Source organism: Lynx rufus, unplaced genomic scaffold (genome assembly GCF_022079265.1).
Source record: "Lynx rufus isolate CCGP_SWC_20201006 ecotype Redwood Valley unplaced genomic scaffold, mLynRuf1.p SCAF_2, whole genome shotgun sequence".
NCBI lineage: Eukaryota > Metazoa > Chordata > Mammalia > Carnivora > Felidae > Lynx > Lynx rufus.
This window is the reverse complement of record NW_025814834.1, coordinates 145,000,998-145,028,554: the sequence shown is the minus strand read 5'-3', so window position 1 is coordinate 145,028,554 and position 27,557 is coordinate 145,000,998. Positions and strand designations below refer to the sequence as shown.

The window sequence follows — 27,557 nt, the reverse complement described above, 5'->3', positions numbered from 1 at the left end:
AGGTGGGGATCTCTTGGCAGCGGCGACCCAGGCAGCTGGGGAGCCACAGAAGTCGTATTCCCTTAAACTGTGAGTTTCCGACGGTTTGTTCCATGGCGCGGGATTCTGAGGGACTAGAAACGAATTCTGGATCGTGACTTCGGTCTTGTCGCAGCGCAGTAACCCATCCTCCCACCCCTGTTCGGATCCCGCTGACCCACGGCGGGAAAGTCATGCGCCTGCGCACTAAGCATCCCGTTGGGTCTCGGGTCTGAAGGAGGAAGGTCCTTCCCCGCTGAGCTCGCGGCCGGTGCTCCCAGAAGGATCCCATTCATTCCCTCTTTCTCTCCCCTCCGCTGATGGCCAGTATCGGATCAGTTCTCCATCAACTTGCATGGGGCCTTGAGCGAACCTCCTGTCCCTCCTTTTCAGTACTCATTCCTCCTTAATTTCCCTCAGGTCAAACCGCTCTCCCCATAAGGCCTACCGTACCCGCCCCTGCTCCCCTATTCTCCAGGTGGCTTGTGTCCCGTCGCGCTGCGGCCCCAGTTACCGCCACCACCCTTCGCTCCACCGCCGGCCGCCGAGGCGGCTCCCCTGACTAGAACATTTTCCCCTCGCCCCCCCCCCCCCCCGTGTTGCTGTAAGGTAAAAGGAAGTAATTGTAATCCTTAGAAATGGCCCACAGTTTTACCCCCTTTGGGGATTTAGACGTTCGGTGCGCTTTTAAATATCTGCCCCTGTGGGGACTGGCGTTTTTTTACTGCTTGGTTCAGTGAGTGATTTAAACTTCTCATCTTCTCCAGTATTCTAATTTTCACAGCTGCTTTGCTCCCCCGGTGGACATGACCCCTTAGCTGGCATTTTGCATCCCAGTTGTTTTGTGATGGAGGCATCTTTGGGGATTCAGATGGATGAACCAATGGCTTTTACTCCCCAGCGTGACCAGGTTCAGGCGGATGGCTCGTTAAAAAAACATGAGCAGAATTTTAAACTACCAGGTATGTGTTTAATTCCAAGGATGTGCAGGCAACAATTCTGTGATTTCGGTTATTTTTTTTTAAAAGGAACTTCCCGAATGGTAAAGTGAGTTGTATGTTTACATGGGAGTGTTTTACGTATCAGTAAAGCTTCCTGAGGTCTAGATTTAGGATTGGATTGCATTTTAGAAGGATTGTAATCCATCCATGTCATTTTACAGAAGTTGCTAGAGTCTAAACATTGGTGGTTATCCAAGAACAGTTTGTTGATACCCAAACTAGAATTTCTTCTCCCAGATCTATGTTCTTATCTGTCTTCATATTGCATTAAACTTGGATTTAGAAGTCGACGATGGAGGAATTTTCACTTGAAGTATTGAAAAGCAGAATTCACTGACAAATAAATAATGAAATATATGTAGCAGTACAAAAGCACTGTATCTCAGTGTACATCTCAGTGTTGTTTGACCTTAACCCAGACCCTGAAGTGAGGAGAGGGTCAAACAATACCTGATCTTATACACTAAAATGTGTGCACCTTCATTCCTGCTCTAGCAGTGCCTGGGACATAATAGGCATTTAATAAATATTTGTTAAATAGAGGAGTTCCAGGTGACCATTTCCTTTTTCCTAAAAGATAGCTAAATCTTCTTTTCTATCTTTGTTTTAAGCATGTTTTGCTTGTCCAGAAGATACTAATTTTGACCTTCTATCCACAAGATCTATTTATCCACTCTAGAAAAATGATATCACATGCTTCTGCTTTTTCTGACTAAAACTTAAACTCTTCTTTGGTGTCAAAATGAGTACCCTTTCTAATGTCCCAGTTGTTCCAGTTGCCTGTGCTTAAAAACTCTAGAGTTGTCTTCGACTTAATGATTTATATTCGCTTCTCATAAGAAATTATCCAACTTTATCTTACTTCTTTTTTAATATGTATGGCATTGCTTCTTATTCCTACTTCCACCACAGTAATCTGTTCTCTTACACCGTGCTCCTGATTACAATGAAGTTTCTTACCTAAACTGCCTGCTTTCACTTCTTTTCCATCCTCCAGTTCATTTGGTACACTGCTGCTAGAATAATCTTAAAATGCCACTTCATCCAGTTTCATGGTTGCTGTCCCTCTTCCATTTGTCCTGTTCTTCACAATTCAGCTTTCTCCTGTGTCATTGGATCCATAATACAATAACAACAGTCATTGTGTTATCCTTCTTGTATCTTTTAGCACTCTGTATATTTTGTCTTTTCATTTATACTGTAAGCTCCTTGAAGGCAGTATCTCATATAGCTCCTGGTGTATCTTGTGCTTTAGGCAGAGTGTATGAACAGATGAATCCGACATGGCTTTAGCATTATGTTCAGGTGAAGCTACTATTCTAATATTCTGAAAATCTGGGAAATAAAGAGTAAAGTGAATTGTAGTCTAAATTTCTAAAGTTTTGTGACTTTTTTGTAACAGAACATTGAACCTTATAAGCAGCCTTTAATAACTCATAAAACATGCTTAAATTTTATTCATACTTATTTTTAATATGATGCTTAGTAAAAGCTAAGGTTATATAAAAAATAACTTCAGTAAGGAGTAAAGCTAATGATATCCAGGCCCATAACTGTCTCATGAGCTAATATGATTCACTTTCTCTTGATGGAATAACTTTTGAATGGTAGGACCTTTTTGTATATCTTTGTATTCCCAGAACCTAATAGTATCCAGCACAGAGTAGGTGCTTAAAAATACATGAATGAATGGTTTAAGGCAAGGATATAAAGTAAAATACTTAGTGTAATGGACGAATAACATGGCCCTTTGTTTTAGGATATGTCAGCTTTTGTAGCTCTTTTTTTTTGATAAAAAGTGTATGTGATTATTGATGAAAATTTAAAAAGTGTAGAAAACTCAAATAAGGAAATAACGTCCAAATTTTATACATTATTATACAAATATTGCCCCATTGACCTTTTGTTACAGTCCTTTAGTCATCCTGTGCATAACGAGATACATTTCAAACAAACAAAACTAAATTAGGATCGTAACCAACTTATTTCTAGTCTTTATTTTTTACTTAGCAATATGTAACTTGAACATTTCTTATGTAAATTATCTACAGCTTGGTTTAAGTTGACTGGCTAATGTTTCATTGCATAGTATGCTACAATGTATTTAATTTACCCTTTTTAGTAAACCTTTAGATTGTTTTCCATTTTTTCCTGTTAAGAAAAATGCCACAGTGAACAAAATACTGGGCATAATATTGTATCTAATGTTTACTTTCCTCTGTATTGTTGAACTATACTATAAGTTGCGCTTGTGATATGTTATATGGATGCTCTTAGTTCTTGCTACTAAAATGGGTTATAGTATGATTTGTGTGGGACAGATCCAGTTTATGCCTGTTGTCACACTGTAATTGTTATTAGTGTCCCCTTTCACTCAAGAGTGCCTAAGTTTGGGCTAAATTATATGATCTTCCTAGCTTAAGAGATGTAAGTCAGACAGTACACAAAGCTTCAGAATAAGCATCACATATATTCCTAGAGTGGCAGTTTTACTCCACTGTAAGTAATTGAAAACATTTTGTTTATATGATGAATATTAAATATTATGTGCAATTACTTTTCTAGGTGCTGGAATAAATCAGTGCATAAAACAGACAAAAATCAATGCCCTCAATCTACTGGAAAGATAGATGATAAAAGAAATAATATGTTCAAAGGTGGTTAGTATTGTGAAGAAAATATAGAAGGGAAGTGGAGATAGGAAGTGTTGGAGTAGGAGATTGTGATTTTTAAGAAGTGTAATTGGCCAGAGAAGACTTCAGTGTGGTAACATTTGAACTAAGACTTGTAGGTGGTATAGTGATGAGCTACATAGATATATGGGGGAGAGCATGCCAGGCAGAGGAAACAGCAAGGGAGAAGGCCCTGAGATGGGAGTGTGCCTAGCATTTAGGAATAACAAGGCCTTGTCCAGGTCCTTGTCACTGGAGGCTGGAGGGTGATGGGAGTGATGGCAAAGAGAGGTATGAGGAGAGGAGGTAGTTCCTTCACCTTTATATGAAGCAAGCTGTGAAACTCTTACTAGGTTTGAGCAAAATAGTGACATGGTGACTTAGCTTTCTCAGGATCACTCTGGGTACTATGTTACGAATAGATGGTACAGGCCAGCAATGATGAAAGTTGAGAGCATAGTATTAAAGCCACTTGGATATATTATGTAGCAGGAAAAATATTTTTCCTTAAAATTTCAAAATGGAAGCTTAGACCTTCATGTTTAAAGTATAGGCATTTAGGGGTGCCTGGGTGGTTCAGCTGGTTAAGCATCTGACTCTATTTTGGCTCTGACAGCACAGAGACCTGCTTGGGATTCTCTCTCACTCCCTCTCTGCCCCTCTCCCACTGGCACATACTCTCTCAAAATAAATAAACTTTAAAGATGAAATAAAGTATAGGCATGTAAATGTTTTTGGCTTGTAGACTTTTCAGGATCTTCCCCCTGATGCTCAAAGTATATATTCATTCTCGTCTCTGCCTTTAGTAGTGTTTTCTGTCATTTAACATTAATGTTCTCTTTTGCTATTTACTCTCATCTCCTTCAGAAATGAGGATTTTGCATTCAGTTTGGTTGTCAGAAAGTTTTACTGTTGTTTGAAAATGTCAGAGTTGTTCTGTAGTGATAGGAAACTAATATAAACATATTTTGAGTTTTGTAAAGATACGTAAGTGCCTAGCAAGTTAGTAGTGGCATGAAAACACCTTGAGCTTACATAGTCCTTCACGTGGCTTGTGTATTACAGTAGTTCCTTATTACATGTATTTCCTCTCTGGTGATTTCTAATAGTTAACCAGTGTCTCTATTACTGACTGCCAGCTCATGCTAATACAGAGGGAAGTTCCAAAACATAGAACTCAAAGGAAAATTCATCTAATCTAACCCCTTTGATTTTCAGGTTAAGAAAATGAGTATTAATGTGGTTTAATGATAGGAGTTGAATCTGGGCTTTCTTCTATTTCAGCACCCAATAGTACCTTCTGTAATAATGGAAATGTTTCTATGTTGTCACCTATAGCTAATACGACAGGAAATTTTTAATTTTTTTAAATTTTAATTTATAAATTTAAGGGGCACCTGGGTGGCTCAGTCGGATAAGCGTCCAGCTTCTGCTCAGGTCATGATCTCACAGTTCCTGAGTTTGAGCCCTGCATTGGACTCTCCATTCTCAGTGCAGAGCCTGCTTCAGATCCTTCCTCCCTCTCTTTCTGTCCCTCCCTGCTTGCGCATGTGCACTGTCTCTCTCAAAGATAAACATTTACTATAATAATAATAATAATAAAATCTTTAAAAAATAAATTTAGTTACATGAAACTAGAAGACAGCACAACTCTGTATCATATGACTACAGAGCTTTTAGTATTCTCATATATACACACACACAACAAAACATCCACACAAACACTTCAATACATTTTGTAGTAAAGAGACTACAAATAGGGTTCTTAACATTTCATTGTATATAAATACCATTGATTTAAAAAAAAATTTTTAAGTTAGTTTATTTATTTTGAGAGAGAGAGGGCACAAATAGGGGAGAAACAGAGGGAGGGAAAGAATCCCAAGCAGGCTCTGCACTGTCAGTGCAGAGCCTGATGCAGGGCTTGAACTCATGAATCGTGAGATCATGACCTGAACTGAAATCAAGAGTCAGATGCTTAACTGAGCCACCGAGGTGCCCCTAAATACCATTGATTGTTAGATAACCCCATTTTATCTGCTGCTCAGAAATGCTGCCAGTTATACTATGACACAGTGCTTTCTTATCACCTAGAATTTTTTATTTTATACTTTTTGAAAGAGTTCTTTTGGATGTAATTAGACAAATAATTGTATATCTCAGGTACATAATTAAAAAGGAAATTAAATATTTAACATCTTTCTTTTCTGAGTCACTTTGAGTATAGTCACACTCATTGACACCCCGTTTCCCCCTCATAATGTTCTCTATACGTTAATGATGCAGAATTTCTTTGAAGAGTTCATTTTTTAATCACCATTTGTTAATGCACTCATAAGAGCCCAATTATGTGGAGCTGGCCTACATTTGATTCTGCTTCATCACCTTTACCACTTTTCCCTACAACTGTTTGCTCTTAAAGGGTTAAATGTGAATGCTCTTTTATGATTTCTTAGATTTTCGTCAAGTCACTGATACCTGTTCTGTAAGCATTGATACTGGCTGACAATAATTGTAAGTTGCATCCCAATTTCAGAGTTTTTAAAATTGTGTTTCAGAATCAAGGACATGTAATATAAAATTGAATATATCATTTTTTTTTTTTTAATTTTTTTTTTCAACGTTTATTTATTTTTGGGACAGAGAGAGACAGAGCATGAACGGGGGAGGGGCAGAGAGAGAGGGAGACACAGAATCGGAAATAGGCTCCAGGCTCTGAGCCATCAGCCCAGAGCCTGACGCGGGGCTCGAACTCAGTGACCTGGCTGAAGTCGGACGCTTAACCGACTGCGCCACCCAGGCGCCCCGAATATATCATTTTTATTACCCTTTCATGGTGCCTTTCCTGTGACACCGGAATTTGAAGCTGGTTGGAATTGACACCCATTAAGAAAGATTATAATTGACTATGGCAAGAATGACTGCTAGAGGCTGGCTTTTCCCCCCTGGCTTTGGTTTTGGTTTCTAGAGTGAAGTAGTGTGGTAGCGTATAGTGAGGTAGCTGCTACTGTCTTGACTTCTTCACTCTTTTGTAATGTCTAAACTTTTGCTTTTTTTCCCTTCAGCTATCTCTGAATGCCCATAATGATAGTAATAATTCATTCACTGAACAAGCATACCAGGCACTCTTCTAACTAGGAGCTGAGTGTGCTGTGGTGAATTATGCACACAGGGAACTGTACTGGTGGAGCTTATGTTCTAGTGGGAAGAGGCAGAGAGCAAACAAATAAACAGGAAGGTTTTATAGTGGACAAGCACTCCAAAGACAATAAACAGGGTAATGAGAGGAATGCTGTTTTAAATAGGATATCAGAGAAGAACTGACCTTTGAGCCAGTCACATGAAATAATAAGGGAAAAAGATTTCAAGTAAAGGGTAAAGCAAAAGTGCTAAAGAAATAATGTTAATAACTACAACAGTAAGAATTACCACTTTTATTTAATATTTGCTATGTGTCAGTCATTGTGTTAAAAACTTATGTGTATTATTTCATTTAATCCTCACAGTATCTCAGTGGCATGGGTACAGTTATTACCCCTTTTCTGTGGATGGGGAGACTAAGGTTCAATGTAATAAGCTGTGTGCTCAAGGAAAGTCGTACCTAGTCTGGTAAATAATGGAGCCAGGATTTTAATTTAGTCCTCTCATCTCCAAAACTGTTACTCATAATTACTGTTCTAGTATTGCCTCGTGTATTGAAACCCATGAAGCTTCTCCAGTTACCCATGAAGTAGATAGGAAAGTAAGTTCTTCCCGTTTCCTTAGATGGATTGATACAGTGGAAAGAATACTAGATCTTCTTGGACTAGATCTTGGCTTGTTATTTAGTTTCCAGCTCTTAATGTTCTTCTTCCCCCTCAAATTCATCCTCTACTTGTCATCTTCCTGCTTAAAAGTTTTCCATGGCTTTCAATTGCATTCTTTCCTTCTCCCTTCTTCAGCCACATTGAATTTCATTACCTCCCTCACCGACCTCTCCCCTTGGATAAAATAATCCATGCCTTTTTCTTTTTCCATGCCTTTGTGTACATAGTTCCTTCTTCGTAAAATGCCTTCATCCACTTTTTCTACTTGGTGAGTGCTTCAAAACACAGCTTAATTGTCACCTGGAGCTTGCTGTGTTCATTCCCCTCCCCTTCCTTATATCTAGTAACATATGCATTCTTGTATTATTATAGTTACTGTCTTGTATTCAGAGCTTTTAACACCTGACTTTTCCACTAGACTAAACTCTTAGAGAACAGGAGTTGCACCAAATTTGTTAATTTTTTTTTAACATTCCCATCGCTGAGCATTTTTAAAAAATTTATTTATTTTGAGAGAAAGAGTGGGGGGGGGCAGAAAGAGAGGGAGAGAGAGAGAGTCCCAAGCAGGCTCCCCAGTGTCAGCATGGAGGCCAATTCGGGGCTCAATCCCATGAACTGCACATTATTTACATTATTATTATTATTATAACTTAAAAAGTAGCTGATGTTTGTCTTAGATACTGTAATAAAATCCAATAACTCTTAAGTATGTAGTTTTCTTTTATATCCAGTAGTTTATCACATTTGATATCCAGTAGTTATCACATTTGCCTTTCTTATTTTAACCATGTATATTTTTGTAAAGAGTTTATATGTATTTAAAAGTAGCAGTTTATCTTATCTCGTCTCAAGGATAAAGGATACTATTGGTAATTGGGATAGTTGTTTTTTAAAAAATATTTTTAACATTCCTGAGAGCTTTGGTAGAATTTCTCTCTGAGGGCACACTGTGAATACTCAATATATAAAACTTTCCCAAGCTTGTAAGATTTTGTATCTTTGGGGAAGAGAAATAGTTTTCAAGAAGATTACATTGTGTCCTTGTCATGCCATCTAGTGATCACAGCACAAATTGTTTAGTTATTTTTTAAATTAAGCTTCTTTATTGTGTTGTACTCTATGCAGTGACAGTGTATCTGTTAATATAATTCTGAGTAATAGAAATTTGATGTGTGTGATTCTGGGACTTAACAGTTTTATGTTTTTTCAAGAAGTGTGTTACAGCAACTTAACAGGGTTTTAAATATTTTTATCATGATTTTAAAGTTTATTATAGCTACTTTTTAACTTTTTAATTACATTTTAGAATTTATTTCATTGAGGTTTTGTAACTTAAAGTATAAAATATACTTTCATTAATTATAACTATAAATTCTTTTTCCTTGATAGGTGTTAAAAAAGATATTGAGAAGCTTTATGAAGCTGTACCACAGCTTGGTAATCTGTTTAAGATTAAGGACAAAATTGGAGAAGGTAACTTAGAGATCTACTTTAAGTTTTTTTCCCTTATGTTTTGCTTTGTATAATCTTGATTTTCATTACTATTTCCTTTTGAAAAGTATATACTTTTTAAAATAATAAGATCATGGTCATATTACTAATTATGACATCAGGTTTTCTTTTTCCCCTGGAAAGAATGAAAGAATAAATATTTACAGTAAAATGAATAGTCCTATTTTAATCTTTATGCTGTTATACCGTTAAAAGTGTTGATATACTAATGTATTGTTAAGGATAATTATTGAAAATGAAAAATTTAAGATTCATGTGGGGGAATTTGATCAAGGAAAGTCCTCCTTTTTCTTTCTCTGCTGTAGGTAGGTAGAACTGTATGTTGAAACAGAAATCTAAGGTGACAAAATGATGGAAATCAAGTGGTAACAATATTTATAAGATGGTCAGTATCGACATAAATGTCATTGAGAGACTGGCAGTCCTGTTGATTAAATGAAGGGTGAATTTATCAGATGTGAATGAGAAGGTAAAAGATAATAAAAGGTTTTGGTGGCTATGTTAGGAAATGCCTAAATAGTTAAAAACAAAAAAGCTTCCATTTACTTCATTGTTTGCTTTTCACAATGAAAAGTGTCAAACACAAAGAAGCCAAGGTCATTGGGCAAAAAAATTAGAAGGTGAGATGTTTTGGGATGTAAGAAGCAGATCTTTACATCTTTACCTTTTTTGAACACTGACTTAGTGTTCAAAAATTTTGTTCTGGAAAACACTGCTGTCCTCCTAACATTAATAGCTATTCCTGGAGAGGGGGAGGGGAGAAGGGTGTTCTAAGGCTAAATAAGTTTGGAAAATGTAGTATGTGTGGCTCCCTTTTGGTTATTTGTGATGTACTTAAACACACAAAGCACACAAAGCTCTAGCTTTGGAAATTTTTGTAGTAAAGAAATTTATCAATTTGTTTTAACTCAGTTTTCTCAAATTTAACTGACCACCAGCTCTTTTATTTTTTCTATTTAGTTTAATGCTAAATTTAAAAGCCCAGGTGGTTTTGTAGTTTTTTTCCCCCCAAGACTATTAACAAGTCTACTTCTAACAGACCTGTATCCAACTCTAAAGGAAGTAATTTCAAATGACAATACTATAGAAAAATACTTGCTAGAATGGATCATGACCATGGAAATATTTTATGCTAACCCAGGCAGATTTACTGTAGAGCTTTGGTAAATTAATATATCCCCTAAAGAATTGAAGACAGTTAAGAATTTATTAAAAATTGAAAGTCCTATTTTTAGATGTTTTTGTTCTTCATGTATAATATCTTTAAATATATTAATGATAGACTAGGATAATTTCATGGGCTCCAGTTTTAGGATCTATTTTAACATTGTTTCATTAACATTTTTAAAAACCAAATATTGAAAAATTGAATACATTGTTTTACAGGCACTTTTAGCTCTGTTTATTTGGCCACAGCACAGTTACAAGTAGGACCTGAAGAGAAAATAGCTCTGAAACATTTAATTCCAACAAGTCATCCTATAAGAATTGCAGCTGAACTTCAGTGCCTAACAGTGGCTGGGTATGCATTATCTTTAACTGAACTGCCTGTATATTTAAGATTTTTAAGCGGATATCTAACAGGGGTGGTTAGATTGTCCATGAATTCAATATATTTTTCAGTCAGGAGTCTGCAGTTTGGTAGCACTTTCCCCCTCTAATGTTGGGATGGTTAATTAAATTTATATTTTTAGAATGGATTATCCTTGAGGCTCAGCTTGACTTCCTGTTCTCTGACCACTTCTTTTTCTAATCTTCCTGCCAAGTCAAACCGTGGTCTAGATATTTTTTAAAATGTAGGGAACTCCTATTTCACATCTCCCCAGCTATTGACAGCCCCATCTCATATTTTATTTTGAACAGCAGAATCATCTGGCATGTCTTTCCCATTGGTCTTTCTCTTCTAGGTCATTCCTATCACCAAACATACATGATCTAGTATTTCTTATCCCCCTGTACTGCCATCCCTCTTCCAGCTGTTTCATCATTTCTTTGCTGCTCTTCCCAGCCAGACCTCTCAAAAATGATCTATACATACTATTTTCACTTCCATACCCTACCTTCACTACTCTCACCGTGTGTCTACTTTTCTCTATACTAAACTGAAACCACTTTAGATAAGAGTCCACTGTGACTTCCATCTTGCCAGTTTCTTTTTCTGTTCACATGAACCCTAGGCAGAGTTTAACATAATTGATTTGAACCAATGTCTTTTGACTTCTATACTGTCACATACTTCTTGTTTTCTTCCTGCTTTATTTGGCCTTTCATTGTCAATATCTTTTGCCAGTTCTTCCTCTTCTACGTGACATCTAAATGTTGGAGTTTCTTGGTGCCTTATCCTAGGCTCTCTTGCTCTGTACTCTTCCCTGGGTAGTATCATGTATTTCCATGTGGCTTTAAGTGTATGATAGTGATTCCCATGTGTATATCTTGCCTCAGACCTCTTACCTGCAGATTTGTATATACCCACCTACTGATTTGACATTTCTACTTGAGTACCTAATAATTATCTCAAACCTAATGTGCTGAAAATTAAATTTTAATACTCCTTTGCCTGCCAAAACCCCCACAAAAACGCCTACTACAACAGCCTGTTTTCATCTGCTCATCTCAGCCTCCATCATCAAGTCCTGGCTATTTTTGCCTCCAAAATATATCTAAAAACCCATTCATATCTATTTTCTCAACCACTACCTCAGACCATACCTAGATTACTACAATAGCCTGCTTCTTCTCTTTCCCCCTGAATCCCATGGTCACAGAACAGCTAGAGTAATCTTTGAAATATAAAAATTTGTATGTATGTAATATAAATTGTATACTGTTATTTCCCCCTCTTAAAATCCTTCAGTGGTTTCCCAGTATTCTTTGAAAAAAAAAATCCAACCTTATATCATGCACCTCCCTCTCTGTGCTCTAGTCACTTTAGTTCCCTCAGATTTGTCTCGAGCTTTCTCATCTCAGGGTCACTACCCATTACGGTTCCCTGGTCACTAAGTCCTCTCCCAGTTTTTGCGGGCTGATCTTTCTGATCTGAGCAAGCTTCAAAGATGTCATCTGAATTAAATTAGATTCACCTGTTTGTTATTGTCACAGCACCTTTTGATCTCTTTCAAAACCCTCATAATCTGTCCTTTGTTGTCTTGTTTATTATCTGTTACTGTTCATTAGATAGTAAACTCCATGAGGGCAGAAATCATGTTAAGTTTAATTCACCTTCCCATCCCTAATATCTAACATACTGTCTGCCAAATAACCATGCCCAGTAAATATTTATTGAGTGAATGGACAATCCTATTTCTTTGTTTTGCCCCTATGTTTATTAGAGAAGACAAAAGAATGAGATGGCCTCTGTAAGGCATAATTACATACATTCTACTCCCTTGAATAAAATTGTTCCTTTTTCCCTGTTTTAAATATTTTTCTCTACCACTTTTCTATTCCATGTACTTCAAAAAAAGTTCATGCTAAAAAAAAGTCTTTATCTGATCTTGCTTCCTTTCTAGCTCCCACACTGGTTTTTCTTCTTTTCTTTGCCAGATATTTTAGGCAAATTGTATGTTCTACTTCCAGTGTATCTTATTTTCCCTTCTTAAGTCCTGTTTGGCCTCTTCCTTTCCACTTAAATTATTCTCAGAAAAATTACCAGTTAATTCCTCTTTGCCAAACTAAAAGCCTTCCCTTAGTCCTTATTCTCTATGACCTTCATACTGATGACTACTTCTTTTAAAACTCCTCATCTGGGTGACATCCCTTTCTGGGCTCTCTGCCCCTTTTTCCTTATTTTGCCCTCCAACTTGGCAATTTTCCAAGGCTCATTTGCTCTTCTCTCTAATCATTTTCACAGCTTTAGGTATCACTTCTCCACAAGCACTGTCACTGACCTCTCACTTCTCACATAAGATTTAGTTCTGTATCTAGAACTTTTTATCAAAAAGAGGGAGGTCTTCGTTTTTGATGCTTCTTTTCCTGATCTCTCTACATTTTTAGGTGGTATCCATGTTGTTCTACTGACTCAAAACCATGTAAAGTTAATTTCTTCATCTTTTATGATGCAATATAGCATAGTAGTTAAGAGCATAAGACCTAGAGCAAGCTGTCTGGATTCAGATCCTGGCTCCATGACTTACTAGTTTAGTCAAGTTCCTTAACTTAACTTGGGGGGAAGTTCCTTAACCTCTCTGTGCCTTAATTTCCTTAATTGTAAAAAAAAAGGGGGGGGAGGAAATAATAGCACTTTCCTCATAGGGTTGTTGTGAGGATTAAGTGAATTAGTTAATAGATGTAAACTGCTTACTTAGATCAAAGCTTGGCAAATATAGTGAATGCTCAATAAATGTTAGCTATTATTTTTTAATTAACTTACTCATTACTATTGCCATTTTATCTGCTACAAAGGCTTATTAATTCATTATTGTTTTTCATCTTGTCCTTCTCATTCTGTTACTTCCCCAGTTAAAACTAATGATCTCATGTTTGAATTACTATACTAACCTCATAAATGGTGCTATTTTTGTACAAGTCAGTTAAACATGTATACTGTCATACAAGAGTGTAGTTTTAAGTAGTTTTCCAGCATTTTATGCATAGCTAAAGTTGCATTTTTAAAGAAACTTAGCATAAGGTTTCATTTCATTTGACCTTTCCTTTAAAGTTCATTATGCATTTTTCCACTAGGGGGCAAGACAATGTCATGGGAGTTAAATACTGCTTTAGGAAAAATGATCATGTGGTTATTGCTATGCCGTATCTGGAGCATGAGTCCTTTTTGGTAGGTTTTAATACTTACTGACTTTTTATTGGCTAAATATTTAATTGAAAGCAATTTTATGATCTTATTCATAACTTTATTTTAGGACATTTTGAATTCTCTTTCTTTTCAAGAAGTACGGGAATATATGTTTAATCTGTTCAGAGCTTTGAAACGCATTCATCAGTTTGGTATTGTTCACCGTGATGTTAAACCCAGCAATTTTTTATATAATAGGCGCCTAAAAAAGTAAGTATGAAAAGTTACTAGAAGATATTTACACTTGAATGAATTTGTGCTATGGGGTTCACCTGGGAGATAGAGAACATACTATAACAGCCATGCACAGATTTTTTTGTTTTAAATTTTCATTGTGGTTGGGGAATGGAAATACAGTGAAACAAAAGATAAAATTATATTAGTAAAGCAGTGTCCATTATTAGATACACCATGGTTCAGTGGAAATAGCACTTAGCTAAAATAAACTTAAAAACGGTATAGGCCTTTTTAACTTTCACATTTCTCTTATCTCTGGGCTTCATGAGGGAATTAGAGCACATGATAGCCAATTTCCTGTTTCAACACTGAAGTTCTGTTATTATGTAAGTTTGTATTGTATATGTTTATATACATATATGTTTTTTATACTGATAGAGGTGTTGTAAAGCTGAAAACCTGGCTTAAATACTGTTTATTATATGATGGATCCTACTGGGAGTGGTAGGAGGTATAGGACTATAACTTCTGGGATTTTACACTTCTGACTTTTCTCTTTAATTTTCTTTAATTGAATCAAGTTTTAAGCCTGTGGTTTTATTTTATTTTTTTCTCTTAAGTTTATTTTTTGAGAGAGAGAGCAAGAATGGTGGAGGGGCAGAGAGGAGAGGGAGAGAGAGAGAATCCCAAGCAGCAGGGAACCCGATGTGCAGCTCAGACCCACAGATCATGAGATTATGACCTGAGGCAAAATCAAGAGGCAGGCGCTTAACCAACCCGAGCCACCCAGGCGCCCCTAAACCCATGATTTTAGTTAATTTTTCTTTTAAGCTTGTTAATTAAAAAGTATCTACTGTGATGCCATCTTAACCATCATAAGAGAACAAAGAATTGGGCTTATATCCTGCAGTCCTTGTCTGTCTTGTCAGCACAGGCCATTGGAGAAAAGGGAGAAAGATTTTTGTGTGTGTATGGGATGTATCATTCCTTAATTTTCAAGCCTAGTTAGCTTTTATATCATTACCTTGGCTATAAACTCATTTTTCTTGTCTTTTTTCAAGAATGTTATAAATTGTTTTTTTTTAAACGTTTATTTATGGAGAGAGAGAGAGTGGGGGGGGAGGGGCAGAGAGAGAGCGGGAAAGAGAATCCCAAGTAGGCTCCCTGCGGGCAGCACTGAGCCTGATGCAGGGCTTAAACTCATGAACGGGGAGATCATGACCTGAGCTGAAATCAAGAGTTGGACACTCAATCGACTGAGCAGGTGCCCCAAGAATGTTATAAATTCTTAATCCCCTAAAGAATTATACTTTTTGTGTAAATATGATTAGAGCATATTATGATGTTACTATGCTTTAGTTGTTACAAAGAAGTAAAAATGCTTGCTTTTGTTTCTTAGGTATGCATTGGTAGACTTTGGTTTGGCCCAAGGAACCCATGATACCAAAATAGAGCTTCTCAAACTTGTCCATTCTGAAGCTCAACAGGAGAGTTGTTCACAAAATAAATCCCATATAATCACAGGAAACAAGATTTCCTTGAGTGGCCCAGCAGCACCTAAGGAGCTCGATCAGCAGCCTACCATGAAGACCGTGAAAAGGCCCTATACAAATGCACAAAGTCAGATTAAACAAGGAAAAGATGGAAAGGTTCTACCTCTTTTATTTAAGTATTAATACGGTTTTAGGAATGTACTTATTTATCCAACAGAGGGAGATATAATACCAGGATAATACTTGCAATTAAAAAATTTGTTTTTACATTTGTTACATATTCAATTGATTAGATTCCACTAAGATTTATAATAGATCATTTCAAAACAAATTACTTGGTAGATTTATAATGTCTCTATAATGTTACATTATGTAACAAAAATGGAAAATAATTTTTCCCTGCATGTTATAAAGTTCAGATTAATTATCCTTTTTTAAAGAAAACATTAGTTATAGGGGAAAAATTCTGAAGTGTCTATCTCCATTTTAGCTGCACAGCAAAATGTAACATCCATGCAGGTGGTTTTTAAATTTTTTAGTTATATATATTTGTGGATTATGGTAACAGTTATATGGGTGTTAAGAGTTCTGTCTAGACTATTTTCTCCTTTCACAGAAGTGTTTTGGTGCCTGAGAATGACTTGGATGCAGCTGTTTTTGTTTCATGTCACTTAACTCTTTCAAAACTGGCAGAGTACAGCTGGCAGAAAGTGTTACAGATATAATCCTTATTTTCCTTGTTTTTGTTGGTATTGTAGGAGGGATCTGTAGGCCTTTCTGTCCAGCGCTCTGTTTTTGGAGAAAGAAATTTCAATATACACAGCTCCATTTCACATGAGAGCCCTGCAGTGAAAGTAAGTAATGTAGCTTAATAGTGCAATCATCAGTCAGTACACTGAAGAGAATTTAGGGATTGGTAGACTAGCATTTATTATTACTCCGTTTTTAAAAGTAGAGTTTTGCTGTGGCAGAAGGTATTACTGCTTTGAGCATCTTGTCAACACTTTTATTTTCTCCAGTTTTTTTCCTGAACTTTTCTGGTGGAATTTTTCATCATTTTTGGTTAGCTGACTGTTGTTGCTGTTTTCTAAAGGAACATTTAGAACATTAAGGCCTTTTCTCTCATTACTAGGATGTGAGCTCCTAATAACTAACACATTTCTGACACACAGTTGATGGTGTAAAGATGTTTATAAAGTTTACAAAATTGTCATCAATATTAAACGGTTTTAAATTGACTTACGATATCCTATAACAGCTAGATAGCATAAGCAACAAATTAAAACTGATTTTAGCCAATGTAATTGTGCAGTTTACAGTTCTGAAATGGAGTTAGACACTAGAACGTAACTGTTATACTTGTGTAACCTATCAGGAAAAATTCTAATAAAGTGTAAGTCACATATTTACCAATTGAGGACTGATTAGTAAATTTTAATACATTTATTCCACAGAAGAAAACTAAAAAGATTTTAAATACTTTAATAGACAACTGTTTACTTATAATCCAGCAGCACATTCAGCACTTTTAAAAGTTAGGTTTCTACTGTTACGTTTTGCCATGCTAGCATTTGAAGGCATTAGGTTAAATATCACAGAAATAGGAAATGCGACTTTTCTTTTACAGCTTATGAAGCAGTCAAAGACTGTGGATGTACTATCTAGAAAGTTAGCAACAAAAAAGAAGCCTATTTCTACAAAAGTTATGACTAGTGGTGTGATGAGGAAAACTGCCAGTTCTTGCCCAGCTAGCCTGACCTGTGACTGCTATGCAACAGATAAAGTTTGCAGCATTTGCCTTTCAAGGTAATGTGATTTAATGCTGCTACCAAATCATCAGCATGCTGCCAGACATGATTAGAAATTGCATTGATTTGGTGGGCAGTTGATTTAGTGCAAGGAAGAGAACAACACGGTTCTGTGAACTACGCAGACACTAATGTGGAGAGGTACGATGATGAGCAAATGATAACTATTGTCATCTAGTGTTCATTTGACATGAATTGCTCATTGGAAAACACATTTGCTCTTGTATGCAAGTAATTTTGGTGGGGGCAGGGATGGTTTCTTTGGAACCTTGGATTTGCACATTTTACTTGCTGATTTCATCTTTTGTTACCTTATTCCCGCCTGTGTAGAATAATCAGAACCAAATAATAGGGTGTCTCTCTCACTCCCACCTCCTACTCTTAGTCTCATAAATTCCTCCCTTTCTTTCAAAACTTGCATGAGCTTTCTTGAGCCTTTCCTGATTAACTTAAGTATATAAGTCAATAAGTATGTCAAATTAATTTTCTAATATCACTCCAAACAGAAGTGATTTTTATGCCTCTGAATTCTATTGCATTCAATTCTGGTGTATTTTACTTTTCTCTTACGGTTCTTATAATCTGCTACCTCCTTTTACACCTGGAAGTTACCTTAAAATTTTTCTGGAATAAGGCCTGGTAACTTGAGGGGTGGGGAGTGGGGGAGGGACCAGTAGGAAGCAGAATCTAGGATTTTCATCACACTAGATTATGATTTGCTTTATAAATAACTTTTATTTATATAGATATCAAGGCAGAACTTACTGTGAAATAAACAGATAAATGTTACTTTTTGGTCTTAAATAATTAAACTTTAACATAACTAGAAAACTCTTATTTCGTCATCATAAGGCGACAACAGGTTGCCCCTAGGGCAGGTACACCAGGATTCAGAGCACCAGAGGTTTTGACAAAGTGCCCCAATCAAACCACAGGTATGTTGCACTAGAAATACAGAACCCAATTAGAATTGGTTATCCCAGGTATATTTTATTTTATGACCTTTATGTTTTACTAATATTAAGTTTTTCTGCTTTTAATAAGTTATGTAAGTAGTTCTAGCAGTGTGGCAGTCCCATTTTTGAGATAATGCTATTGAAAATTTCTACTCCTAGTGTTGGGTTTGTTTTTGCTTTTTTTTTGTTTTTTTCCTGTAACAGACTTTTTCCTGTACAATGCATCTTGCTTATCTATTTACAAGATGATTTTGCTACGAATTTTGTTAATGTCATATTTGTAGAGGAAAAATTGTGTTTAGTAGTCTTTGCTAACTTAAGACTTGCAGCGTTTTATCTGGTTGCCCAATACCCCCCAAAAGTCTTCTGTGCTGCACTGCACATAAGATTGTGTATTTGATTAAAATTATTTTTTGTTATTGTGAAAATAATACAGTAGCATTAAAGAGTTAAAGAGTTTTGAAAAAGGAAAAAAATCTAGAATCTACCAAAGTTGTCATGAAGCCAGAACCCAGGAAAAATCTCATTGAGTAAATGAATCCTGCCATTCCCCTAGATAATGGACTTGAAAGAAATGCATTTGTCCATTGTGTGTATTCTGTACTTGCTAATGATACCAAAAAAAAAAAAATTATCTGCTTATACTCTCAAATAATTGTAACCTGTTGAGCATGATTGTAAATCTTTATATGAGGTATTTTAGGGATATTTATTCCTTTTTGAAGGGAATATGGAAGGAAGTTCATTGAAGAGAAAACCACTGAGAAGAGAACTTAAATTGGAGTAGGTGGTTGGCATTGATGCATGAGCAGAGAATCTGAAGAAACAGCATGGTCTAGTCTAGTCAATAGGAAACAAGTTTAGTGTTGCTAGAATGTAAGATGGAAGTGAAGGAATGGTGAAAAATAAACCTGATAATAGGTAGGCAAGTCAGATCACACATGTTAAACAGCTTGGACTGTATCCTATAGGTGTTGGGAAGTTATTCAAGGGAAAGAGATGGTAATAATTATGTTTTTTAAGTTTATTTATTTTTTAATGTTTATTTATTTTTGAGAGAGAGAGAGAGACAGAGCATGAGTGGGAGGAGGGGCATAGAGAGAGGGAGACACAGAATCGGAAGCAGGCTCTAGACTCTGAGCTGTCAGCACAGAGCCCATTGTTGGGCTTGAACCCACAAACTGTGAGATCATGACTTGAGCCGGTGTCAGCCACCCAGGTGTCCCTTATTTACTTATTTTTGAGAGAGAGAGAGCACACGTGCACAAGAACAAGGGAGGGGCATAGAGGGGGAGAAGGAATCCCAAGCAGGCTCCATGCTGTCAGCTCGGAGCCTGACACAGGGCTTGATCCCACAAACTGCAAGATCATGACCTGAGCTGATATCAAGAGTCAGCTGAGCCACCCTGATGCCCTGATAATTATGTTTTAACTGCATTATTCTGGCAGGTATGCAGACAGCATAGGTTTTGGAGAGTTGGGGCCTGCTGTGGTCCAGGTGAGAGATGGTGAAAGCCTGAATGAGGGCACTAGTAATAGGAATGAAAAGAAAGGTAAAGGAAAGGCAGAACTTATTGGATAACTGGATGTGAGATTTGGGTGTGGGGTGGTGAAGGAAAAGGCACCCAGGATGTTTATCAGATTTCTAGCTTGGGGGTCTTGAATGGGTATCAGTAGCCAAGGGGGAGAATAAAGAAGTAACTGGTTTACAGGGAAAGATAAGGTGGATTGAGGCATAATTGGCTTGAGATATTGGTGGGGACACCAAGATAGAGATGTCCAACAGAGTAAAAGTCAAACTTAGGGAAGTTTAGGCTGGAAATACAGTTAAATGTCATCAGTATATAAAAGATGGTCGAAGCTGTGAAGTAGATGGGGTCAGTCCAGGGAAGAGGTTGGAACTGTGGGGAACCTCAGCCTTAAGGGGTGGGGAAAATGTTGAAGGAGCAGGCAGAGCTACAGAGGGAACAGAGAAAGGCAGGTGATACAATGGCCAAGGTAATGGAGAGCAAGTAACTTGGTGATACTGGGGGGGTCAGCAGTTAGGAGAGATGTCCCTAAAAGAAAAAATTAGTTTAACATGAACCTGTGCTAGTCTTAATGTTAACTGTCAGAATTCTAGAGATGAAAGATTGTATAGCAGAAGTTAGGGTAAGCACCTGGCTGAAGAAAAGCTTCTAATATTCAATACTTTTCACTAAAATAAGCCACTTTCACTATGGTGCATAATTCTTGAGGAACATCCAGATTTTTCCACATAGCTATTTTTGGATTTCTTTTGATCTTACAAAGTACATATCTACTTAGTGTTTTATAATGATGAAATGTCCTTTTAAACTTACCAACATGTTGCTCAAGAAAGAAAATATTGTATTTTGTATTAAGGATGTTAGACTACGGTTTCTCAATCATGGTATTACACTCTAAGCATCTGAGGAACTTAAAAAATTCTGATGCCTGAGCCCTACTCCATAGTTAAGTCAGAATCTCTGAGGGATTGGGCCTGGACATCAGAATGTTTTTTAAGGCTCAAGATTTGCATAGCAAAGGTTGAGAACTATGGATGTAACAATGATGTAAATTGACTACTGATGATAAAGTTATAGATATGGAATTTTTTTTAAAGTTTGTTTTCTGTTACAGCAATTGACATGTGGTCTGCAGGTGTCATATTCCTTTCTTTGCTTAGTGGGCGGTATCCATTTTATAAAGCAAGTGATGATTTAACTGCTTTGGCTCAAATTATGACAATTCGTGGATCCAGGGAAACTATCCAAGCAGCTAAAACTTTTGGTAAGCAGTTTTATATTATAGAACAAAAGAAATGCCTTTTTTAATTTCCTATAAATCAAATTATTAAGAAATTCTCTGATGTTATGTAGAAAATTTCTCTGTTGCTTGAAAACGAATAGCATTGTGTAAGAAAATAATTTATCCATTTTTCTTCTATATAATCATTTAATCTCAGCAAGCACAAAGTGCTATTTAAATATTTTAAAGTTCAACTTTATAATCTTAAAAGGATAAGGAATAAAATCTTAACTCCCTATAGTTATGGTTTGACTTTATTACATAAATATTTCTAATAGTATATGTTTTAGTTTATTATATGTTTATTAAGCATCAGGTGTTCTTGGGCTTGCCTTAATTGATCTTAGTTTATACTAACAAGTAAACAGTTAATTATGAGACAGAATAATAAGGACTCAGTAGGGAAGATAATAAAATGTGGGTTGTTAGGTTCCTTAGGGTTAGGGGAGCAAGGAAGAGAAATGTGCAGAACACCTTTGCTGATGGAGTATTATTTTAAGCATATAAATAATATGTTGTGGGAAGTCATCTCCTTAGTTACACAAGTTCTTATACTTCTAAGACTTCATGGGGCACCTGTGAATTCTCTCAACATTGTTCTGGCCAATGACTTTAACTCACATGTTCACCTTGTTTTTATTCTCCATGCACAGTTATAGTTAATATTTTCCAAAGTGGGTGGCTGTGATTGTACCACACAATATAGAATACCCCCGTGGGGCAAAATTTCAAACAACCCACTTCATAAGTAGCTGGGCTGCCCTTGTGCCCAGCTCCAGGATCAGTAGGTCTTAATCGGGTCCATATCAGAATTATCTAAAGAACTTAAATACATATGCCTATCTCACTCTACTCCTTCCTGGGAAATAAGATTCAGGAAAATATGATACATAGGAAGGGCCTAGGCTTGTTAGTTTGGAAAAACAAGTGATTTTAACCAAGAACTACTTCTAAGAACCACTGCAAAAATGATTGCCCCTTACTTAGACACCATTGCTATGGTCTAATCCATCAGAAAAGCTTGGTGGTGGTTATGAAGAAAGCTCCGTGATGGAGGCTTACCAAAAAGTGTTTCTTCAGCAAAGTCAATCCACAACTTCTCACTTTCTTGCACCTAGTATAAGAAAATGTTATCAAAGGATAATAGGTTGAAATAATACACGTACACAAAGGGAAAATGACCATAAATGGAAAGCAAGATGGATTGATACCTTGGAAATTGTATTCTTACGTATGTTTACTCTCAACTGATTGAGAAAACTTTTTGTCTAGTTTTGAAAAACTTCATGAGAAGTTTATGAAGTTTATCAGAGAATGGACATCAAAACATTTTGTTGAAGAGCTTAACTCTCCCTTATCTGTAGTCAAAGTTATAATGAGGACCAACAATGGAAGCACAACAAGTGATGCAAAGCTTTTAAGGGCAAGTGTCATGATAGCAGGCCTAGGCTTTTAAAGATTTATCATCATAATGTTTGTTCTCAGAAACTAATAATGCCACGTAGTTTTTGTCTCGGTTTATTAGTATGACTTCTGCAGCTGTTTCAGTCAAATCTACTATAACTTTGGGCTGAATACAGAAGGACTCAAAACTTCAGTAGTCACCTTTGTGTTCTCCTTTATGACCCAAAGAAATGACTTGCTTGGGATTAGCAGTGAGAGTACTTGTACTTCTCTTGTGTATAACGTGACTCACTGTCCTCAACACCTAGACCTGGCCCCACTGTGGATTGTCATCAAGGACTCGTTATATCAAATAAATTCAAATGAAGGGCGCCTGGGTGGCTCAGTCAGTTAAGCAACTGACTTTGGCTCAGGTCACTATCTCACAGTTCGTGGGTCGAGCCCCACATTGGGCTCTGTGCTGACAGCTCAGAGCCTGGAACCTGCTTCAGATTCTGTGTCTCCCTCTCTCTCTGTTCCTGCCCTGCTCATTCTCTGTCTCTTCTGTGTGTCTCAAAAATAAATAAACGTTAAAAATTTTAATAAAAAATTTAAAAGAAAAACCTTGAGCTAAAACAAATGCCTGACACTTGGTCTGTAACAAAATATTTTGATTGAATGTATTATTTTCCTTGAATGAGCCCTCCTTTGATCATGTGAAAAAATTTAAGCATGTTGTATAACTTAGGGAGATATTGTAATACATACTGTTAATTATTTCATAACTTCAGCATAGCCTATAAATTAATGAATAAAACTATATGACTATTCTCCTCTGCCTATAATTTTCTAGAGAGAATAAGAATGATAAAATAGATTTAGAGTAAAAAAGCATTGCCATGTTGTATCCTGAGCAGACTTAGTTTTTGGTCATTTGTTTTCCTTGGTCTCTTCCCTGCCTGCCACCTCCTCCTCCCTTCTTTCCCTGCCGTAGAACACCCAATCCAGTAGTTAGATCAGGACATGTAAAAGTACCTTTATAGCATCCAGAGCTAGATTGTTTTTTTAACAACCCATGTACCCCAGAAATCTATATGCTGTGCTACTCCATTGTTTAGAGCCACATTTCTGTTTAATAAGGAAATATATAAGGCAAATACAATACACTTTTGCCTGTTTGTGTGCTTAGCTTATTTTTGCCCATATGTGAATAATTCTGTCAGGAAATTGTTTCAGAGACATTTATATTTTTAAAAACTAAGATCTGGCTTATTAACTCATTCAGAAACATTTATTGGGACTTTATGTGGCCCAGGTAGTATTGTTGAATCTGTTCTTACAGAACTTAAATTCTAGCCGGGGAGACAAATCTGTCAGACAAATGAGTAGTATTGAGAAAGATAAAAGGAGAAAGGGAGAGAAGAGGGCTCAGCTGTTTCAGATGGGTCGGTCAAGGACCCAAGTATCTGTCAGGATGTGATACTTGAACAATGACCTGAGAGACTGAATAAAGCTTTTTTATCCAGTCCAGCCACCATTAATTGAGGACCTAGTATGTACTAGACATTGTCTAGGCTTTGAGGATTCAAAAGTAAATAAAATAGACCCTGTCTTCAAAGAGCTCAGAGTCTAGTAGGGGAGACAGCTCTACAGTTACAATACAGGCTAACAAAAGTAATAGAAATTTTCACAGTTTGCGACACAAGTTTAGAATGTTCAATTCTGTCAGAGTGTCAGGCCTCACAGAGGCCTGAAGCTGAGTGAGGATATAAGTTGGAGTATCCCGAGCACATGGGGGAGCACAGGGGATCCTAGGCAAAGACAGGAACCATATAGCCAGAGGAATGTAAAAGCTAGGAGCTGCAGCTGAGGAAAGATTACAGAAGGATATGGTGAAGCTAAAGGAGTTGACAGTCAAGTGAGTCCCTTACATAGCTTAGTAAGTCACTGCTTTCTACTTACCACCGCCCACTTTATGATTTGACCTTCAACTATGTAGTACAAGACACAAATATTAGCATGTGGTACTCTAGCTCTTATGCAGGGCAAATATATCCCCAAAGCACACAATTGGGCATGGATGTTTCCCATTAGAGAGGCTTCTGGTATACTCAAATAATGTACATGTATTTATTCTTTTTTAGGCAAGTCGATATTGTGTAGCAAAGAAGTCCCAGCACAAGACTTGAGAAAACTTTGTGAGAAGCTCAGAGGTATAGATTCTAACACTCTGAAATTAACAAGCGATGTACAAGGGCCTGCTTCTCGTGACCCAACATTTTCAGGGAAGACTGACCATAAAGTTTCTCACCTTATACAAACACCGGAAGCACAGCGTTCAGGAAATTCATTGTATAAAGGAGACAGTAATGGCCGTGGGGGTGGTTTGGATACAGATACTACCAATTTAGCAGGCTGGAATGAGGTACCTGATGAAGCTTATGACCTGCTTGATAAACTTCTAGATCTAAATCCAGCTTCAAGAATAACAGCTGAAGAGGCTTTGTTGCACCCTTTTTTTAAAGATATGAGCTTGTGATTATCGTTCCTTATTTATTATAATGTTTGCTATTGTGTATTATGAGATGGGGTGAAAAAGAGTTTTTTGTAATAGCCATAAGTTCTTGATTAGAGACCAGGGCAGGATGAATAATTTATTTTAAAATTTTAGTATTTGCTGTCTGGCAAATGCTGAAATACGGACTACGATCAAAGATGCCTAGGATAGTTCTTAGGGCTAACTACATGATCTTTGAGTTAGATCTACCCAAGTAGAACTAGATCTTCAGCTTCCTTAATTACTTGTCACTGCCATATGCAGAGAAAGAAGCTATTTTAGCCTTAGTACATAGAGGTTTGAGGTACAAATCTTAAAATTAATGGATGTGATCTTAAAATTAATGGATGTAATGGGGACTAAATGAGTCAAAAGACTTACTTTATTGGTTTCTTTAAGCAATGAGCTATGTGTACTTTTAGAAAACTCAACCTGGTGTTGGTGCTCTAACCATTCTATAGGTAAAGGCGATCGTTTCCTCTTCTAGAGGCATATATTACACCTTTTATGAACACTAAAATAACTAGTGAGAAAATGTTGGAGGTAATACCACTTAAAATTGAATTTATCCATTTTTTAATGTATTTTGTTAAAGTATTTTTTGTGTGAATTGCCACATTAATGGTTTCTCTCTTGATTTTCTTGCCTTCTCTACCCGCACCTAAATTCTCCCTGAAAATAACATGGTGCTTTCCACAAAGTTTCTGTGTGCTTTGTTAAATATTGCACGTGTTTACAGTTGGGTACTTCATGCATACACGGATTGATTAAAGGAAAGCTGTAGGACCAAGGTGAAGACTGATAGTCCAAAATGCTTTTATTTTTCTCACCATCCTAGGTGTAATTAGGTAGCTGCTAAAAGGAAAAGTGAATACAGCTTTGAGAATATTATTGGAGAGTCTTTCCTCTGAGTGGAGCCATCAGGATCTCTATATCCTATTATAAATAAGTTGCTCCTGCTCAAAGAAGATTGATTACTACAGTCTTGGGCAGATTGGGAAGAGAGATAATGAAGTGGGCAGAGTAGAAGAGGACCAGAGGTAGAGACTTATGAATTACTACATTCCAAAATGATATATATCAGTGACAGCATATCAAACTCTTTGTGGGAAATAAGTTTGGGTGTGTGGATCCACGGAGAAGTTTCCCATTTAGTAAGGATAGAATATAGAAACAGCTTATGGATACAGAACATTTTGTTATTTTGTACATTCAAGTCAGTGTGTCTACCTACTCTTGTAAGTATGGCATATGTTTAGCCATTACCACTGATGTACTCGCTCTTCTCATACTATAATCTTTAAAAAAAAAAAACTTGAATGTTCTTGAATTTGTATGTTTAATAAAGTTATTCTTTTCTATTTCTTATGTCAAACTATTCATTTGAAAAATACCTCTTTTTAAAAACACATTTGTCACTGGAAATATTTTCCTCTTGAGACTAATGAATGCTGTCTCTCCAGCAAATAGTAGACAGATTAACAAAAATTGACCTGGCTCAACAAATATATGAAAAATGGAAGTAGATTGTTTTATAGAAAAGGTGCTCATTGACCTCATTTATAGGAAATTTGTCACAAAATAGTAAAACAATAAGTCATCTCAGTAACAGAAAGAAGTCTTAGCTAAAAAAAATTTTCTTGGTGTGATTCACAATCAAGTTAACATATTCTAAGAAAATTAACGAAGAAAAATTTAACTACCAAAAGTGCAGGGAAGGAGACATTCTCTAAGAGAATTTAATATCTAAGAAAGAACATTTCAGGGCGCCTGGGTGGCTCACTTGGTTAAGCATCTGACTTCAGGTCATGATACATGGTTCGTGGGTTCAAGCCCCGCATCAGGCTCTGTGCTGACAGCTCGGAGCCTGGAGCCTGCTTCACATTCTGTGTCTCCCTCTCTCTGTCCCTCCCCTGCTCACACTCGGTCTCTCTCAAAAAATAAACATTAAAAGAAAAAAATTTTTTCCACTTTTTATCAATATCACTATTAGAATAGAACTTGGTTGATATGGAAGGGGAGGTGAGAGGTAAAAGGGAGCCAGTGCTATAAATCAGTTCTTGGGGGGTCTCAGTCCCACTAGAGAATCTTGCCTCCATCTGTGGTGCTGTATAGGCAGAAATTAATGAGCTTCCATACACATGTTCTTCCAAGTTTTTCAGCCTTCTAAACACCATTTTATAATGGCGGATATCGCCCTACAAGATTTTAGTCAAAATAGTCATTTCTAGGGAAAGGTTAAGAAGGTAACTAGTTAATGCCATTTCCTATTATGATGGAAGTTCCCAGAATATTCAGCTATTTTTCATTGTCAGCTTTTTAAAATTCTTATTGCTCACACTATTGAGATAAAACTGTTAAGGGTGTTTTCATTTAATAAGGCTTAGACATTTAGAACTATTAATATAACAAACTACAAGTGTTGGTTTTTGAAACAGATTGCAGCTCTCTAGCATTTTTAATGAAACTTTTCCTTATATGGAGATGATTATGGTTGTCTTAATGACCTAAATAAAAATGTGGCTCAACAATGATTATTCCAAAGAATTAAACTTAGTTTGTTTCGAAATC

The 27,557-nt window shown here is 36.6% G+C and overlaps 1 protein-coding gene across 2 annotated transcripts; it reads left to right on the top strand.

The window, feature by feature from the left end:
• On the top strand, window positions 1–26,347 carry CDC7 (cell division cycle 7). 2 transcript variants are annotated; one of them, XM_047084754.1, is made up of 12 exons: window positions 1–69; window positions 786–980; window positions 8,887–8,970; window positions 10,396–10,531; window positions 13,690–13,783; window positions 13,869–14,011; window positions 15,378–15,627; window positions 16,230–16,325; window positions 17,099–17,277; window positions 18,132–18,214; window positions 20,879–21,028; window positions 24,574–26,347. In XM_047084754.1, the coding sequence occupies exons 2-12, from the start codon at window positions 866–868 to the stop codon at window positions 24,966–24,968; spliced, it is 1,725 nt and encodes a 574-aa protein (XP_046940710.1). In that variant the 5' UTR covers window positions 1–69; window positions 786–865; the 3' UTR covers window positions 24,969–26,347. The 2 variants fall into 2 exon arrangements, with proteins under 2 accessions (XP_046940710.1, XP_046940711.1); XM_047084755.1 differs by lacking the exon at window positions 16,230–16,325.
• Window positions 26,348–27,557: the final 1,210 nt, after the last annotated feature.